At 42.6% G+C, this 19,666-nt stretch overlaps 1 protein-coding gene and 1 pseudogene across 1 annotated transcript in view; one reads left to right on the top strand and one right to left on the bottom strand.

The window, feature by feature from the left end:
- Positions 1-19,666, top strand: part of LOC137651218 (von Willebrand factor A domain-containing protein 5A-like) — a 339,908-nt gene that overhangs the window by 292,603 nt on the left and 27,639 nt on the right. The window contains exon 17 of the mRNA XM_068384404.1: positions 2,227-2,397. Coding sequence (XP_068240505.1) covers positions 2,227-2,397 — 171 coding nt within the window. The remainder of the gene's footprint in view (positions 1-2,226; positions 2,398-19,666) is intronic.
- On the bottom strand, positions 17,364-17,482 carry LOC137651370 (5S ribosomal RNA; annotated as a pseudogene).

Here is a 19,666-nt window from a genome sequence, read left to right as displayed (position 1 = left end):
GCTGTAAATTGTGTACACATTTACCTTTGGCAAAATCAATTTTACTTTAGGAAAGTGGTGTAAACTTTATTATTATTTAGTGAAAATCTTTCTATTAGACAATCACGTCAGGAATAGAGCGACCTTTTCTCAATCAGCTAGAACTACCAGCTCAACAATGACATTAACTGCACATATCTTGTGTTTGGAGAAGCTTGTTACTCACGGGTATCTCAACCAGTGATGTCTGAAGCAGCACTTGTCAGCAGTCAGCTATCACCTATATCATTTGGTTCCAGTGGAACAGGATATACAGGACAATCTAGTCTGGTGGAGGGAAGATGAGCATTTCTGAAGTGTCCTTCGGAAATGCTGTTCACAAATGCGTTAATGGAGGGATGGGTTGTGCACCTGATGAACCGGATCACTTCGGGTTGCTGGTCTGATGAAGGAAAGCACGTGTACATCAACCTGTTGGAAATGAAGGCAGAGCTGCGAGCATTCCAATAGCGACTCATGAGTTTCTTGGTACCATTGATAGCGACAACTCTTATCATAGTAGCTTGCATCAAGTAGCAAAGAGGTACTGTTTTACACTGCCTTTGTGAGTTGACAAATCAGATGCACATTGGGACATTTGACAACGATGTGGACCTGTCCACAAGATTCTTTCCAGGAACCACAACATGTTGTAGTGGTGTCACGATCACCGGAAAAACAGTGGGCACTTGCTTGCTTTTTGAGAGGCCCTACAAAGCTGCAGCTTCTGGTACAGAGATAATGGGAACCATGGGCGAGGGGGTCACAGGCATAAGGGTGGCGTGCTCAGATGTGAAACTCTCAGTGAAAACCTTTCTTCTGCCCTTTTGCACAGGGGCATGGTAGCCTTTGCTACCAGCCCCCTCAAGAAAAACTTGAAGGGCATACCTACAAGATCTAAAGAAAGCTAAGGCATTTTTAGGTCAAACTTATAAGCAGTTGAAGAGCTTCCAGCATATATAGTACAGCTATTACTGGGGAACTCCGTGCTCTAGACGCATACTCCCCAGGAACTGAGGTAGGGTCGTATACCCAGAAGCTTCGGCAGTCTGCCATGTTGATGGGGAGAGATAAGTGCTATAGAGCTTCTTTGACATTATCATGGTTGTTGCCAAGGATGACACCGAAAAGTCCTTAGCCATCCTTTTCCTCCTCAAAGCAAATTTTGGTACCGAGAAGTAGGCCTCAATCTAAACTGGGTTTTTCAATCAGATTACAACATCCACCCTTTCCCTTACATTCACAAATAACTGCTTTGCTTTCATAATGATGAGGGGAAGCCAACAATCAAATATTCAAACTGCATGAAAAGAAAAAGATTAAAAGGCCTTTTGATAGGATACAAAAGTACGGCTGTACTCATTGGGGCCGAAGACAAATGTGAAGAGCCTTTGACAGGAAAGTGGGCGGAACACCTATCGTTAAATACCACTTAACAAATTCAACAGTTGTTTCAGTTCTACAGAAGACATATCCTATTTTAAAGAATTAAAGATTTGTATATGCATGTGAACAAATTCTTAAGTACTTTAAACGCCTCATTTCAGGAAATTATTTGTTAAAATTTTCCAAATCAGTAGCTCAGGAAATAGTAAATGCTTAAATTGACGGACAAATAAAAACACTTTTGACAGGAATAGCATTTATAATATTGCTTCTTGTATAATGATTTTCCAATTCTTTTCTAAAGTATGGTAAGCTTTATCTGCTGATGTAGGAGCTGAGGACTTTGGACCAGATTGTAATAAGTGACATTACATGGTCGTCATTGCTAATATCAAGTTGACACTGTAAAATGTAAACGAAAACAAAATTGATTATTAAAAAGTTAGCTTATTTGGTATACCTTTATTCATGCACCATTCAGAATTGTTTTAGATGTTAATTGAGTGAGAACCTGGTGTCCGAAACCACTTTAATCAGGTAGGTGATTTTCCCGTTAAGTAAAGGTTTGGCTGGTAACACAAGGTTTTGATGTTCACTAGTGGAGGTGTGAAGGTAAAAATATAATTATATCTCGCGTAGGTATTTTTTCCAGATATTGAATGAGTCAATGATTTTTGTGGCCAGAGGCAATGATTGCATAATCTTAGAAATTTTCACACTTGCACACACATGTTTAAAGAAATTTTCTTTATTCATTGTAAAATCTATCCTAAGAAATATCAATTATGCTTCATAAACTAAATTTAGAATTTGTTGATGTAGGGAAACATGGAAGAGAAACCAGAAAGTGGGGAATATTCTCCAGTGAACTATGAGACAAATCTTATGGCTGTTGTTAGTCATCAGAAATTTGATGGATCCTGGACTCTAGAAGATGCAGCGAAGATCACATCATTAGCTCATTCACTTCTTGCTAATGCAACTGTGTACAAGGTATGTTTTACAGGGACATTTTTCTCTGTATTTATGTTTCATATAGCCATCATTGGTCTTGTCACAACATAGTTGAAATTACAAAAGGTAATCTAACTATATTAGAACCTCGTTTATTACTTCAGACTTTCCATTATAGTGCTATTGATACAACTCTGTCACATGAGCTCATTCTATGGTTTGTGGTCTTATACTGTATAGTAGATACAGGTATGAATAAAATTGATCTAAGTACTACCCTATATATCAAAATTTATATTAGAAATAACTATTTCAAATTCAGAAATACAGTAGAATGTAGTATGAGGACAAGTGATTGGTTTCTATTTTTCATACGTGTATGCAAACATTTTGTCATAAAGTAAGGATATATCCTTAGTGGCAATGGAATGGCTACTGAATTGTTAACAAAGTAGATATTTAATTTCAGGTGGTGCGAAGGGAAAGCCCCGCCCACCCATATGTTGCCAAATAACATTTGTCTTTGGCCACAATAGGTACTGGCGTACTATCACGCTCTCTTATCTGTCTGATCTTTTCCTACATTCGTTTGTGATAAGTGCTTAATTTTTACTCTTGTGAGCTCTCTTGCTTGCAAATGCAAGTGCATCAAAAGATAAGGATGTGGTGAAGTGAATATTTTTCCCATACAGATACAACCTGCAAAACCCCCTGTGTTGTTGTTGTTCTACTTCTTTGTCTGCATCTTTTCCCACTTTTATGTGGGGTCGATGTTTCTGGCAAGTGTTCCCCAACTACCTCTGTCCCACACTTCATCACCGGTTAATCCCTTTGATCGAAGGTCATCCTTGATACAGTCCATCCACCTTCGCTTTGGTCTCCCTCTTCTTCTCGTTCCCTGTACCTCCACTTGCATCACTCTCCTCCCAATATACTCTTCATCTCTTCTCATGACATGACCATACCACCTCAGTCTACTTTCTTGGATCTTATCTGATAGTTCTCAAGCAAAACCCCCTGTGTTATGTATCTTTATGTAGGGGTGACTGTAAGCAGTAATCCCCATTTGGAGTGCTTTTCTTGCATTCCCAAGACAATGAACTCAAGAGTGTAACTTGTCTCGCTCCATGGTAGTTTCTCTGGCTTGGAAGGGTATAACCCAATATAAACGAGTAACGTTTGATTATGAAACTAATTTGTCTGGTGATCTCAACTGACGGAGACACCGTTACCGAGAGCAGGCGAGTGATCCTAATTGTAGCAAAATTTGGCCACGGGAGGGTCGCGCCAACTCTTCCTGTTCTTATCATGATAAGGAAGATTGTTCCTTATGGAAATCTCCCACCAACTAGTACCTTCAGGGCAGGCTACCAGTTGTCAGCATGGTGTTATAGTCAGCTGTTTGATCATTTAAAAGTGAATAGTCCTTCCCGGGAGTATATCCAGCACCGTAATAGTCCTTCCCGGGAGTATATCCAGCACCGTATGGTGGACCAATAGTGGCATTGTTCACTTTACTGCCTCAAATCATTATGGAGCTCATGCATCAGCCAATATTTTCACTTTGGAACAGTGAACATAAGCCTGTTATGTCTCACAGCCACTACTGTTTAATTAGTTGAAGGTGAACATTCCTAACTGGACCAATCTCCAGCCCTTTACTCAAGGCAGATACTTCCTCATACCATATGGGGAGCTCACATATTGACTGGTAACCTTCAAGGTCAATTAGCAATCATGTGTAATTCCTACCACAGACCTATCTCCAAACCAATAGGTAGGCTGATTTGAGTATCATTTACGCTACTTCAAGTGCTGCTGTGAAGCGTAATCATTAAAGTTCAGATGCTGATCAATAAGAACTGTTTCTGTTCACCCTTGAGCAGCTGCAGAGTTTGTATATTGATCAGCAAGGTGAGATTGGTGCCTCAGTGACTGCTATTTAAGGGGGTATCAGTTGATCATTCCTACTGAACCCAACACGAACTTCTTGGTGATTAAGGGTAAGGGTACACATTTTTGTGAAGTTATCCTCCTCCTCCTCTTCCTCATTCCCCTCTGATTCTGATGATTCTTATCATAAGAAGAAGTAGTTTAAATCTGGGAAAGTTAGTCACAAGAACTTGAGCAGGACTGTGAGCGACCTTGTGTCTGTCAGAACATCGGCTGCTATATTGGTCTGAGAGATTGGCCCCGGCATCCGATCTGTGCCAGCAGTCAATCATCTGGGGCTAACGGCCAGTGAGACCAAGGCTGATCACCCTGGGTTGACGGCCTATGAAACTGGGGCCAATGACCTTTGGCCATAATGGATCACCTAGGGCTATGGCTATGGCCATGGCCGATCACCCATGGGGCTGCAGTTGAAGGCATGTGTGGCCATGGCTGATCACTCAGGCCCTTCTACATTCCTCCCTTGATTAGAAAAAGTTTTGTTTACCCTGAAAGAGCTGCTTTCTTTTGTGAAGAGGGATTAACATAGGTTATCCGCTGACTGATTCCTTTGGGAGCAGAGTGTGAGCCCAGTGCATATGTCACTGTGGCACTGATTGGAGGCGAGTGGTCCCTCCACACTTATCACCAGCATTGTAAGCCAGGTATATTAGGACTGAGTACCTTGCTTCTCATAAGTCCTTCTATGAATGTAGATTTCATGAGATTCAGGTAATAAAAGTTTGTGGCAGGCATAACAGTTTCTATTTGTGTTCAATCTACCAGAATCCAGACAAAGATGATTCTATCTTCGATTGTCTTCTTACCATTCTTCTTCTTTGTCTACATCTTTTCCCACTTCTATGTGGGGTCGATGTTTCTGGTCAGCTTTTTCCATTTACCTCTATCCTACACCTTGCTTGAGGGTACACTCGGGCACACTATTCTATCTTATTTTAATTTTTTTTTCTTCCTCTAGTTTTTTTTAAATGGTGTGTTGGGCAGGCTTAATAGAAGGGCCATGGATGCCCTGGTGGTTTATCAAGAGGTTGTCTTTTCCTTTTTCTGATTCTTTTTTTTCTCAAAACTATCCTTATTGTCCTCCCTTCAGTTGAAGTGTCTATCCTGGAGGGTATTTAGCCTTGCATGGTGTATCGGCTCCTCCATGTTGACCAGTTTTTCTGACTTTTTACTATAGTCTGTGGGTTTCATCAATCACTTTATTTATAATTCTGTACATATTGTTTTTGTTATAATTCTTGTTAATCTAGTTTTTAAGTATGATGTCTCTTTTTTTTATTTCCATTAGTTCTTGTGCTGTCTGGAGACATTGAGCGAAATCCGGGACCAGTACGTCCTAGATTTTGTCAATGTCGTCTTCTGTATTGCAATATTCGTGGTCTTCATGCAAATATCCAAGACCTTACAGTTGTGTCCAGACAGTATGATATTCTTTTGTGCTCAGAAACTTTGGTTTCTAATATGAGGCACTCATCTGAGCTTATAACTGATTTTAAGTAGCCAATAATGTTGAAACGTGATGCCATCCCTAGGCCCAGGGGAATGGTGGTGTATATTAGGACCGAGTACCCTGCTTCTCATAAGTCTTGCTATCAATGTGGTTGTCATGAGATTCAGGTAATAAAAGTTTGTGGCAGGCATAACAACTTTTATTTGTGTTCGATCTGCCGGAATCCAAACATGGGTGATTTTATCTTCGATTGTCTTCTTACCATTATGGCTAAGATACAAGATGATAGAAAGGCTTCTTTTGTCTTTGTTGGTGATTTTAATGCTCACCATAGGGAGTGGTTAAGTTCTATCTCTCCTAGACGCTTTAGACTTTGCCTCTGAATCAGGCTGTGAGCAAATCATAAATGAAGCTACTCACAGGTCTAGTAATTGCTTGGACCTCGTATACACTGTCTCCCCTGGCGTTATAACTAGTAAGGTTGGTTCTCCAGTCGGGACATCTGATCATGCCTTGATTTCATTAGTAGTGAAGACTGAGCAGCCTGTCCCTGATATATCATACTCTTGTAAAATTTTTATGAAATCCCAAGCAGACTGGAATGGGATTTTGCATGATCTTTTGTGCTTGAATTGGTCACAATTATATAGTAGTATAGATCCTTTTGTCCCTTTGAATGAGAATCTAGTCAACATAATTGATAGGCATATCCCTTCTCATGTGCTAAGGTACTGAGTGAAGGACAAACCGTGATTCATTGATGATTGTAGACGTGCTTATTTGGAGAAGCAGGAGGCCTATCACCTTTGGAAGGGTAACAGATCAGATTTGACCTAGAACAACTATATTCAGCTTAGAGCCTTTGCTCAGAGAGTTGATGCCTTAACTGAAAAGGAGTACAATTTAACCATAAAAGAAACCCTTTCTGGTACAATTGAGGAACATAAACGGTGGTCTACCCTTAAATCTGCACTCTTTGGTGTAGATGCAACGGGTCTTCCTTTACTTAAACCAGATGGCTCAGTCACTCACTGTCCAAAGGAAAAGGCAACCCTTTTGGCTGATTTTGACAGTAAACAGAGTAATGAAAAACTTGAAATTCCTCATTCCTGTTTTCCTGAGGCTAAACTAACTAGTTTAGCTTTTCGATCTCGTGAGATTAAAGTTCTGTTGATGGATCTTGATGCTTATGGAGGTGTAGACCCAAATGGTATTTTGCCTTTGTTTTTTATAAAGATGGCAGATTTCTTAGCTCTAAAGTTATCTGTTATTTTGTGCAAGTTAGCTAGAAGAGGAGCTTTTAGCACTTGGAGAATTGGTAATGTTACTCCTCTATGTAATTGTGTTTGTGGTAGCTCAAGTCCCACTGATTACCGCCCAATTTCCATAACTCCCATATTATCTAAAGTTTTTGAACGTCTTCTGGCAAAACGTCTTAATTGGTTTGCTGAAGGTAATGATCTACTCCCTAGTTTGCAATTTGGTTTTCGTAAAGGCCTTGGAGCATGTGATGCCCTTCTTACAATCTCCAATGTTGTACAGAAATCCCTTGATTGTGGTCAGGAAGTTCGTATGATTGGCCTTGATTTTAATGCTGCCCTTGACCGTGTTAATCATGAGGTCCTTGTTTTCAAACTGAAACAGTTGAGAGTGGGTGGGTCGTTTCTTAGCATTATTATTGATTTTTTAAGTAATAGATCTCAAAGAGTTGTTGTTGATGGGCACCATGGTGAGTATAGGAATGTGATATCCGGTATTCCACAGGGTAGAGTTCTTGGCCCATTACTTTTCATACTATATACACATGACATGTGGTTTGGCCTAGAAAACAAGCTTGTTGCATATGCAGAGGATGCTACTATTTGCATCAATTACATCCCCTGAATGTAGATCTGGGGTTGATGAATCTCTTAATAGAGATTTAGCTAAAATTAGTGCATGGTGCAAATTATGGGGTATGAAGTTGAATCCTAACAAAACTCAAAGTATGATTGTAAATAGGTTAAGGACTGTGGCTCCTCAACATTGATCTCAGTATTGATAATGTTTCTTTAAATTTGTATGACTCTTTTAAAATTTTAGGTGTGATTCTCGACAGCAGATTTACTTTTGAGAAACACATTAGGTCTGTGTCTTCTTCAATTGCACAAAAAATTGGCTTATTGAGAAAGTCTTACAAGATTTTCGGTGATCAATCTATTCTGAAGAAGTGTTTTAATTCTTTCATTCTACCTTGTTTTGAGTAATGTTCTCGTCTGGTGTTCAGCTGCTGATTCTCATCTTAATTTGTTGGACAGAAACTTACGGTCTATCAAATTTCTTATTCCTGATCTAGATATTAATCTCTGGCACTGTCGTTCAATAAGTTCATCATGCATGTTGCATAAGATTTTTCATAACTCTGACCATCCTTTACATTCAGATCTCCCTGGACAATTCTATCCTGTTCGTAATACTAGGCAGGCAGTTAATTCTAATAGCCAGGCCTTCTCCATCATGAGGCTCAATACTACACAGTATTCTAGAAGTTTTATTCCAACTGTTACCAAGTTGTGGAATGATCTTCCTAATCGGGTAGTTGAATCAGTAGAACTTCAAAAGTTCAAAGTTGGAGCAAATGTTTTTATGTTGACCAGGCTGACATGAGTCTTTTTATAGTTTGTATATGACATATCTGTTTTTGATGTTGTTAATAGTTTATATAGGACATATCTGTTTTGACACTGTTACTGTTTTTAGAATGCTTTATTGTTAATTTATCCTCATCATTTATTTATTTCCTTATTTCCTTTCCTCACTGGGCTATTTTTCCCTGTTGGAGCCCTTAGGCTTATAGCATCTTGCTTTTCCAACTAGGATTGTAGCTTGGCTAGTAATAATAATAATAGAAATAATAATCCCTTTGATCGAAGGTCATCCTTGATACAGTCCACCCACCTTCGCTTTGGTCTCCCTCTCCTCGTTCCCTGTACCTCCATTTCTATCACTCTCCTTCCAATATACTGTTCATCTCTTTTCATGACATGACTGTACCACTTCAGTGTACTTTCTTGGATCTTATCTGGTAGTTTTCTAACTCCTGCGGTATCCCTAATTACTTCATTCCGTATCTTATCCCCTGTCTTCTTATCATTATGGCTAAGATACAAGATGATAGAAAAGCCTCTTTTGTATTTGTTGGTGATTTCAATGCTCACCATAGGGAGGGGTTAAATCCTATTTCTCCTACTGATTACCATAGCTTAAGAGCTTTAGACTTTGCCTCTGAATCAGGCTGTCAGCAAATTAGAAATGAAGCTACTCACAGGTCTGGTAACTGTTTGGACGTCGTATACACTGACTCCCCTGGAGTTATAACAAGTAAGGTTGGTTCTCCAGTTGGGACATCTGATTATGCCTTGATTTCATTAGTAGGGAAAACTGATCAGCCTGTCCCTGATGTATCATACTCGTGTAAGATTTATATGAAATCTCAAGCAAACTGGAATGGGATTTTGAGTGATCATTTGGGCTTGAATTGGTCACAATTGTATACGGTAGTAGTGTTGATCCTGTTGTCCCTTTGAATGAGAATCTAGCTAACATAATTGATAGGCGTATCCCCTCTCTTGTGCTAAGGTACCAAGTGAAGGACAAACTATGGTTTAACGATGATTATAGACTTTCTTACTTGGAGAAGCAGGAGGCCTATCATCTTTGGAAGATTTGACCTGAAATAACTATACTCAGCTTAGAGCTTTTGACCAGAGAGTTTATGCTTCAGCTGAAAAGGAATACAATTTAACCATAAAAGAAATCCTTTCTGGTACAACCGAGGAACATTTGTGGTGGACTACCCTTAAATCTCCACTCTTTGGTATAGATGCATCAGTTCCTACTTTACTTAAACCAGATGGCTCAGTCACTCACTGTCCAAAGGAAAAGGCAACCCTTTTGGCTGATGTGTTTGACAGTAAGCAGAGTAGTGAGAAACTTGCTCATCCTCATTCCTGTTTTCCTGAGGCTAAACTCACTAGTTTAACTTTTCAATCTCGTGAAATTAAAGCTCTCTTGATGGACCTTGATGCTTATGGAGATGTAGACCCCAATGGTATTTTTCCTTTCTTTTTTAGACTGCAGATTTCTTAGCTCCAAAGTTATTTGAGCTCCAAAGTTATCTGTTATTTTGCGGAAGTTAGCAAGAAGAGCTTTTAGCACTTGTTGGAGAATTGGTAATTTTACTCTATGTAAATTTGTTTGTGGTAGCTCAAGTCCAACTGACTACCACCCAATTTCCATAACTCCCATATTATCTATAGTTTTTGAACGTTTTTGGCAATGCGTCTTCATAGGTTTGCTGAAGGTAATCATCTGTTCCCTTGTTTTCAATTTGGTTTTCATAAAGGCCTTTGAGCATGTAATGCCCTTCTTACAATATCTGATGTACAGAAATCCCTTGATTGTGGTCAGGAAGTTTGTATGATTGGCCTTGAATTTTTAAGTAATAGATGGCAGAGAGTTGTTGTTGATGGGCACCATAGTGAGTATAGGAATGTGATATCTGGCATTTCTCAGAGTAGTGTTCTTGACCCATTACTTTTCATACTCTATACACATGACATGTGGTTTGGCCTAGAAAACAAGCTTGTTACATATGCAGATGATGCTACAGTCTTTGCATCAATTCCATCTCCTGAATGTACATCTGGGCTTGCTGAATCCCTTCATAGAGATCTAGCTAAAATTAGTGCATGGTGCAAATTATGGGGTAAGAAGTTGAATCCCATCAAAACTCAAAGTATGATTGTAAGTAGGTCAAGGACAGTGGCTCCTCAAAATCCAGATCTCAGCATTTATAATGTTTCTTTAGCTATGTTATAGTTGTTTGTGGACTGTGGCCAAAGGTAGCACCCAAACTGTCTAGTGTCCAAATGGCGACCACAACCTAACCTTCACTACACAAAAAAAATATACAACGGTGGAATACCCAAAAATCTAGGTAACAGGTCAAGAGAACGGAACACTGGGCACCACCCCTTGATTTATAATGGGCAAGGGGACCCAGCTAGAAGCTTACTTCCTTCCTAAATTCCCTTTCCTTGGGCTAGCTGGATTAACACGTAAAATGACCGTTGATTCATTTCTGAGAAGTTAGCAGAATTTATATATACAGTAGCTCTATATTCTTTAGGTAAGATGGTTTCAAACTTGGGTAAAAAATGTCAGAACATTAGGTGAAAGGGAAAGAATTTTTTATACTGACAACAGGATACAGTGTGGGAGAAAAAAAAATTATGATAAATAACTTATTAGAAAGATTTAAAAACTAAGAAAAAAAATAGTGGCTGAGAAGGGGGACACAGTGATGTAAGGAACTGGAATAAATTTGTCTTCATAAAAACAAAAAATATCTATTTGAAAAAAAAAAAAAACTGTTAGGGTTACATTAACATTGTTTTTTTCAATTCAAATAAGCAATTAAAGACAAAATTAACATCCCTTTACACTCCAGCCTCAAGATAAAATAAAAAAAAAGATTTGACTAAAAAAAAAGAACTATTCACATCTACATGTTTTAGTACATGATAAACACAACCGTGGGTATTGCCTGGGTGGACCAATTATCTTAACAAAAAACACTACTCCTACACTAAGCTCAAAGGAGAACCCCGCAACACTATGGTTTTATGACATCTGTAATGACCAGTAATAAACTTGAACACTTAATATCTAATGAACCATCTATAAAGAGCATATAACTGTGAAAAATACTGTACTGCAATAATTTTCCCTAAATCAATACTGTCCTTATCAATATCCAGTCTACCATTAGGCTGCAAAGTTACTTAAACATTCTTAAATTCTGAACAGTATGGCCGCATACGATGCCGTGCAGGCCTCTGCGGGCCCACGATAGCAATGTCTAGAAAATCTCCAATTGTAAACCTGCACTGTGATAAGGTTATGTTGTCATCGAAACTTTTCAGTCTAACCACAGTAGTGCCTAAATTTCTCATTCTTGGAAGGGGTTTTGATAATTCTGGAACAATTCAGACTAAACTCGAACACAGTCTCTCTCCTCCTTACAACTGAATTCACTTCCGGGGCCCAAGACCAGATATGCCATTTAAATAGCTCCTGTGAACTATTAATGTTTATGACACACTCTCATATAAGGAGATTCTTCCTCATTACTTCACACATCGAAACAAAATATTCATTAACTTTACGGTGTTGACTGCCGAACAAGAGCAATAGACAATGGCCTTATAATACATTCGTTTTTGTGTTATTCAGTCAAACACTTGAGAAAGGGACTTAACAGTTCACAGGTAAGATAATATGAATACAGAGCAGCATCACAGACCACTACACACTAGTAACAGGCAATGGTCAACATTCATCTTTCTATGTACTTAGCAGAATGGTCTCAGCTTCTTTCCTATATACATACAGTACTCTGAAGTTTAAATTTCTAAATTTCCCTTCTGGGTGAAGGGGCTGCTGTCCATATCTGGAAAGGAATGATAACAGATTAAAGCACTTTTTAGGGGGCACAGAGGGCTATAAAAAAAAATAATAATAATAGTGTGTTTCCTAACATTCAACCCACTAAGCCTTCTTAGATACAAACCATTTTTTTTATTCCATCCCCCGCCCCCCATTATCCCTCAAGCCCATCCAAAAAAATGCCCCGTAACTGACAGCAACACCCCACACAAACTCTGTACAATCAAGTGAAAAAATTTTACCTTGCAAAAATGACAAATTCGGAGATAATTTGTATTTTTCCTAACCATACAAACCTTAGCTATTTACATTGGGTTTACCTTTTAGCGTAGCTGAAATGGCGAGCCATTAGAATTTAACGAGGGTGTATTACCCCCGCGCTAGTTAACAGGGGGGTAGGGGAGTGGTAGCTAGCTACCCCTCCCCCCCTCACACACCGGTGAACTGCTTCACTTCACTTAGAGGTAGGACTTGTCTTGGGGGACAGGGCTGGCAGGCAAATATGTGTAAATAGCTAAGGTTTGTATGGTTAGGAAAAATACAAATTATCTCCGAATTTTTCATTTGTTCCGTAACCGAAATACAAACCACGCTATTTACACTGGGTGACTTACCCCTTAGGAAGGGTGGAAAGTCCCCAGCCATACTGGCTTTGGCTTTACCTGGGGACTCAAAATCCGAGTGAGTCGCACTCGAGAAAAGGAGTCCCTGCACCTCACAAGTTCCTTGCTCCGCAAGGAAACGTGTGGCCTACATAAACTTGTGTGTGAAGGAAGAAGTGTGACCCGTCCTAGGCAGTTGACCTGGAGTTCCAGAAGGAACTCTGGGTTAGGACATTCCCAATACCACCTCGTCAGGATATGGGGGACGCGACAGTATTGACTCAATACTCGGAACACAAGGAAGCATGGTTTACCTGCAGAGGTTTGAGGTCAGCTATGCAGAGACCAGGATGCTGCTTCCCCAGTAGAGGGGACGATGAAGAAAGAAGTAAGGGCAAGACATACTTCTTTCGTTCATGCAGACTAAAACCTGATAACAATGCCCTCAACCTTCTGCTACCTGTCCAAAAAGGAGCCTGAGGTTAGACCAGCTGTTGTGTAGCCACCACAGAGCGATAGAAACGTATCGATACTCCTGTGGGTCACGTCCTGCAGGAAGCGGGCTGCGAAGGTCATTAGACGCTTCCAGACTCCAGCTTGTAGCACCTGCGTCACAGAGTAGTACTACTCGAAGGCGAGGGACGTTGCGATGTATCCGACATCGTGCTGTAGGGCGACGTGACGGGGGACGGTCTGGATTCAGGTCGAGATGAATGTCCTTGAGTCCGAGCTGAAGAGGTATACTGGAGACTCTCCCCTGTGTCCTTCCTGTGCTCCCAACCCGGCTGCACGTGAGGACAAACTGCAGCTGTTCCCAAAGATAACCCCTCGATTCCTTTACTGGCAAGAAGGAGAAGGTTTGGGTCATCTGATACAGAATGGCGACTCGAAATCTTGAAGGAGTTGGCCCGAAGGGCCGGGACCTCAAGATTCTGAGTCTAGCAAACAACTCGGGAGCGAACCTGAATGTTGCCTTCCCCTATTCCTTAGAAAGGGCGGAGTCGTACGAGACCAAGAAGATTGCTTACACACTGGCCGAGGCCAGAGTGAGCAGGAGCACCATCCCCCAAGACGGAATACGATCAGATGCCTGACGTAATAGTTCTAGAGAAGATCTCATAAGGGTATTGGGGGGAGGGTTAATTTTGAGTGGCAGTGTTGAAACTTGCATAGTTATTACCTCTAATTATAAGGAAGATTCACATAAAATTTCAGGTCAATTGAATGTAAACTTTTTTTTTTTTTACGAATATTTTTCTCTTAAAAATAACGTTTTTTTTCATGTTTTTTAAATTAGATCTCCTTTCTTGTTTATCACTCAATTAAAAAAAAGATACCAGCAGAAAGTTCAATTCCTACCAAATAAAATGATATGATAGAAAATCTAATATATGATTTATGCTATTTTTAAACAATTTTTAGAAATGCAATAAAAAAAAAATACCATAAAATTATGTATTTCAATGTTCGTAGAAAAAAATTAAGAGAGAAAAGAAGAAAGATAGCCCTGGTGATGAGTTTTCTCACAATCTCTAATTAAATTGCTTTTTAGATTATAAAAATCCATTCATAAATAACAGAGTTATTTAAGTTTGAAAGTAGAAAAATGTATGTTTTGAGAAAAACAGTTCTAAAGTTTTGCTTACCTTTTTTTGCTTTTAAAACCATAGTGTCTCTTGGAAAACCCCTATAGGGCACCTGGTACCCTCTCTTTTATAAGAGATATTATCCCCTCTAAAAAAAAGAACACTTTTCACTTAAACAAAATAGTTAAAATCATATTTTATATGTGTGTGGGGGGGGGGGGGGCGTATCATAGAGCGCCACTCTACTCTTTGTTGCCAGGGTTTTTGGGGAACAATGAGCTCTACCTTCATATCCTCCTTTAGATGTTCTTTGTTTCTTTGCCGTTCTTGAATACATTGCAGACATTCTTTTCCCGGTCTTCTCCTTATATATTTTTTATACCTTTGGTAAGTGCTGTTTGCCATAGGTCTAGCACCTAAAGCAATTCGAGTGTTATTCAAGGCTGCTAAGCCTCACACATTTATCATATTTTCATACATAAAAGAAGCTGTTGTTTCACCAATAGTATCTGTTTTCACACTTTAATTTTCTTTCTCGTTTGCATGTTTGAAAACAGACGGTTCTTCACACAGACACTTTAGTTTCAAGTCAACATCAAAACTGTTTTTATCAACTTTGAGTGTTATGTTGCTTTCACACTGCCCACAATATGTCGAACTAAAAGCGTCTTTCAAAACTTTCAAGGGTAATAAACTATCTCCCCATCACTGCTTTCACTTGGGAGCTTTTCTTTATCAGTTACAAAACCACTCAATAAAGATATTCGTAGTTTGGCTCCCGATAACACACCATCATCTGTTGCATCATGAACAGAAGTTACATTTCGAAAATGTTCCTACTCTTCTTTGTCCTTCTCCTCCTCATCATTGATTGATTGATTGAAACTTTAAATCAATCAATCAATCCTCATCATCATCAGATAACTTCAAAATAAAATCATCAGTTCCATCATCATCACCTTGATAAATTTGAGCAAGGGAATGATAAAATTCACTGGAAGCAGCTTCGCTATAGGAAAGACTCGCGAGGTCATTCTCACACGTGCTGAGCACATGGTGTTTGTTTATGTTTTTGTTTTCGTTATAAGCCCTAATATTGCGAGAGCTTCCATCCCTTCGCTTACTAAACTTCCTTAAAGGCATTTAGGTAGTATATATAAATCACAATTGATATTCAATAATTCGAAAAAGTGATGCAACTGTTTGAAAATACAAAAGAGCACAACCACAGCCTATAGGCCTAGCCAACTGGCTTTGTTGTTGCCATAAACATAGGGAGATGCCGACTCTATCGGGAAAACATCGTACGACGAACGAAAAAAAATTATGATAAAAAGAAATAAATACTTCGAGGAAGAACGAAAAAGAAAATGCTAAGGTTACGCCTACCCAGCCCTTTAATCCTTTACCAGGTATGTCCTTTAAATTGCCCTTTAAACTGTTTAAAAGGCTTCATATCGATTTCATCTTGCGCGAGGCAGCGGAGGTAACCCCCACTTATCGAAATATGACAGTAACTAATTTTCACGAATTTCAGCCAATATCGCCAAAATTACACCAGGCCGATACCCTTAAGGGACTAAAAAGTCCGAACCATGTTCCATGGAGGATGTCTCACTCCGACTGGGGGCAGGGACGTTCGCAGCTTAGCATGAGCAAAGAAAGGTCCAGCGGGAAGGAAAAAGTCTACTCCTTTCAGCCTGAAGGCCAGAGAAAGGCTGAGCGACAGGCTTCATTGCCGAGAGCGGAAAGGAGTTTCCTCCCGCCGAAAAGCAATAAGTCGGTTATTGCTGGAGAAGAGGCCTCAAGGGAAGAGGTATCTCTCCCAGGACACCAACCATAGAAGACTCTCCACTTCGCCTGGTAGACCCTTGCGGATGACTATCGCAGGTGACGCAACCTCCGCTCCGCGACTGTAGTGGGTTGTCTCTTCTCGAGGAGGCGGCGTAGAGTCTACAGACGTGAAGCCGAAGCGATGCCACGGCTCGTGAAAGATGTTGGAGTGTGGTTGTTTGAGTAGCCTGTGCCGTGGGAGAAGCTCTCCCGGGAGTTCCGTCAGGGGAAGCAGAGGGTCCGGAAACCGTTCCGCGTATAGTCACAGTGGAGCTCTCAGGGCCATCGAAAGGTTGACAGACAACCTGGTCTTGTTGGGGTCTGAGACTGGGGGGAAGAACAGCGGAAGCTTGAAGTTCCAGGCTGTCGCGATCAGGTCCCCCAGGCCAGGACTTGCTGGCTACTAAAGGCCAAAGACCCCCAGGTACCCTCTATCTGCGAAGCTCTGCTCAGATAGTCGGAGAGAACATTCCTCTGCCTGGAATGAGCGAGCCGATAGTGGTATAGAGAGGACCTCGGATCATTTCAGTATCTCTACTGCAAGATGCGAAGGTATGAAAATGCGTCCATTGCCGGTAGGAATACGCCAGTACCATGAAGTCGTCGCGCACGGAGCGACTCGGCAGGAACTGTAGGATCTGTAGAGGGGCCAGACTACGGCCCCTAAGCCTGCCTGAATGATGGAGAGGTATCCTTCAGGTCCTGACCATAGGCCTGAACCGGAACATGCGCCCCCCCCTCCCCATTTCTTTGACGAGTCCGTGAACAGCATCAAAATGTGGGGAAAGGACGAGAATATCCACTCCCATCAAGAGGTTCCATAGGTCAACACCCATTGCAGGTCTAAACGTTCTGCTGGTCCCATAGGGGCCAGAAAGTCCGGTTAATCGTTGCTTTGATACCATCAGAACTTGGGCCGCCCCACAGGGAACTTATCCTGAGACGACCGTTCGGGACTTTAGACGGGTCAATGAGGAAAAGAGACCCAGGAAACGTTCCAAGGTAGGGCTGAAAGCTCTGCTTGACTGAGAACAGGTACTGCGACTCTCCCCAGCCTTGCCACAGTCAACTGAAGGGAAGGCCCGGAGAAGGAGGCAACAGCATCTGGCGTCCCCAGGGGGTCACCCATCCAAGTACTGACCAGACCAAACGTTGCTTAACTTCGCTGATCGGACGAGAAGCGGTGTTTCCAACGTGGTAAGGCCGTTGATTCAATATCATGGCTAGATACTCCAGATGTTGAGGCAGAAGTAGAGAAGGCTCCTAGCAAATTACCATGATCCCTCACTCATGGTAAGGACCCGGAAGCTTGTCCCGGCGTTGAAGGTCGAACCCGAGCCTACCGGAGTTGACCAGACCTCCAAAAGGCGAAGGAGGCGGAAGCCTGCTCCTGAGCGGCCATGAGGAAAGCAGGGAGAGTTCTCTGGGGAAAAAACCTGCGATGCTGCGGCGGGATCGCCACACCGCATCTTAAGTCTAGGCTGAATTCCAAGAGCTTCCTGGAAGATGGATGGAATGGAAACTGGAAGTACCCGTCCTTCCGATCCAGGGCCTAAGGAGTCCTGCCGCCTCTTTACCAGTCTGATTGATTCTGCTGTTCCACGCTGGACGAAGTTTCTTCGACAAACTTGATCAGAGCTGAGAGGTCGACTACGGAATTCCCGTCTCAGATGCTTTCCTACGAGAAAGGATCGACTGAAGAAGCCGGGGGGTGAAGCCGTCGACGACCCTATGGAGGACCTTCTCCTAAGGCATGGATCATTCTGCCCAAACGGGCAAAACTCTTGCCAACCCCATGGCATAGAGGTTCAGTGACACTGAATTCGCTGACAGAGACGGAGAGATGGTAAGAGCGAGGCGCGATATCCTTGGCTGATCACGGAGATCGTGCAGGAATCGGCATCGGGAAGCTGTTATCCGGATGAATAACCTTAGGCATCAGCGTGAGACCTGCAAGGGGGGGTTCCCAATCCTAGAGTTTGTGAACTCTGCCGCTCCCTCTAGGATTATGCCCCCCCCCCCCCCCCCCCCCCCCGGGAGAGCCTCCCGTGCTACCTGTCCCTGACAGGAGGGGACTGCTATTGGACACCTTGTCCTAGCTGCCGTAGCTGGTCCGATAACTTAGGCCGACGAGGCTGAAAGAAGAGGCGCTGGAGGCCTGCAGGGTCTGGAAGAAAGCGCCTTGGAGGAGTGAACACGGAAGTCGACTTCCTCCGCACAACCGCTGTCCATGTCTCTGTCCTTGGGCACAAACAAGTTCTTCCCAAGGATGGAAGAGTGTCTGAGCTTGTCGACATCCACGGATGAGACACCCGAGAGGAAGCCCTCGGTCACTGCGTCTAGATGGTCCAACATCGAGCTTGCCCGCAAGTTCGAAACTTGGCGACGAAACGCCAAGGTGCTTGAGCCCGAGAGGAGGAAAGTACCTATGATCTTCCTGGAGCTTCCTTGTACAAAACCTCGGGTCGCAACCGAGGAGGGAAAGGACCTGGTAAGCCCCTTCCACGAGATGAAGAAGAGGAAGGGGTAAACCAGTCACCCCTTACCCAACGGAGAAATCTCGAATGGGAAGCTCCCTGGCAAGACCCTTCCAGGGAATGACGAGGAAGGGCTAACCCAGGTTCTGGAAAGAAGAATGTTGCTCAGACCTCCCTGAAGATTCTTCCTGCTCTTGCATGTGCCATGCTCTGCGTTTACGGGGTGAAGACCGTGTTCTGGAAATACGCTCCAGAAGACTCGCCAGGCTGGTCATGTTGCGTAACCCTGACGGGAATCGCGGTCGCAATCGCCCCGGCGCTCACGCGATGGTAAATCAATGGTTTGCACGTGGCCGAACGTGGAAGCGCCCAAGCGGGGGCACGCAGGAGCGCAGACGAAAGTGCGCGAGGGAGCGCAGAAGGAGGGCGAGCGTGGTAGGAAGGGCGAGAGCTGGTGGTCGGAATCCGAAAGTTCACAGGCGAGCAATGGATACTGCAGGAATCGAGCCGACGTTCGCGCGATGGAACACCGTAGGCTTGCGCGATGGAACACCGTCGGTTCGCGCGATGGAACACCTTCGGTTCGCGCGACGGAACACCGTCGGTTCGCGCGATGGAACACCGTTGGTTCGCGCGACGGAACACAGTTGTTCCTCGCGATGGAATACCGTTGGTTCGCGCGCTGGCGAACATTGGAGCGCATGTGCGCGGGCACATGGGCGTGTGGTCGCGCAGGCACGTGGGCGAGCGGGTGAGCGCAGGCGGTCGGAAGACCGATGGCGCGTAGGCGGGCGATGGCGCGTTGACGAGCGATGGCGCATCTTGGCGAGCGATGGCGCGTCTTGGCAAGCGATGGCGCGTCTTGGCGAGAGATGGCGCGTCTTGGCGAGCGATGGCCCGTAGGCGAGTGAAGGCGCG

Source organism: Palaemon carinicauda, chromosome 12 (genome assembly GCF_036898095.1).
Source record: "Palaemon carinicauda isolate YSFRI2023 chromosome 12, ASM3689809v2, whole genome shotgun sequence".
Taxonomy (NCBI): domain Eukaryota; kingdom Metazoa; phylum Arthropoda; class Malacostraca; order Decapoda; family Palaemonidae; genus Palaemon; species Palaemon carinicauda.
This window is presented reverse-complemented; position numbering and strand designations above follow the sequence as displayed.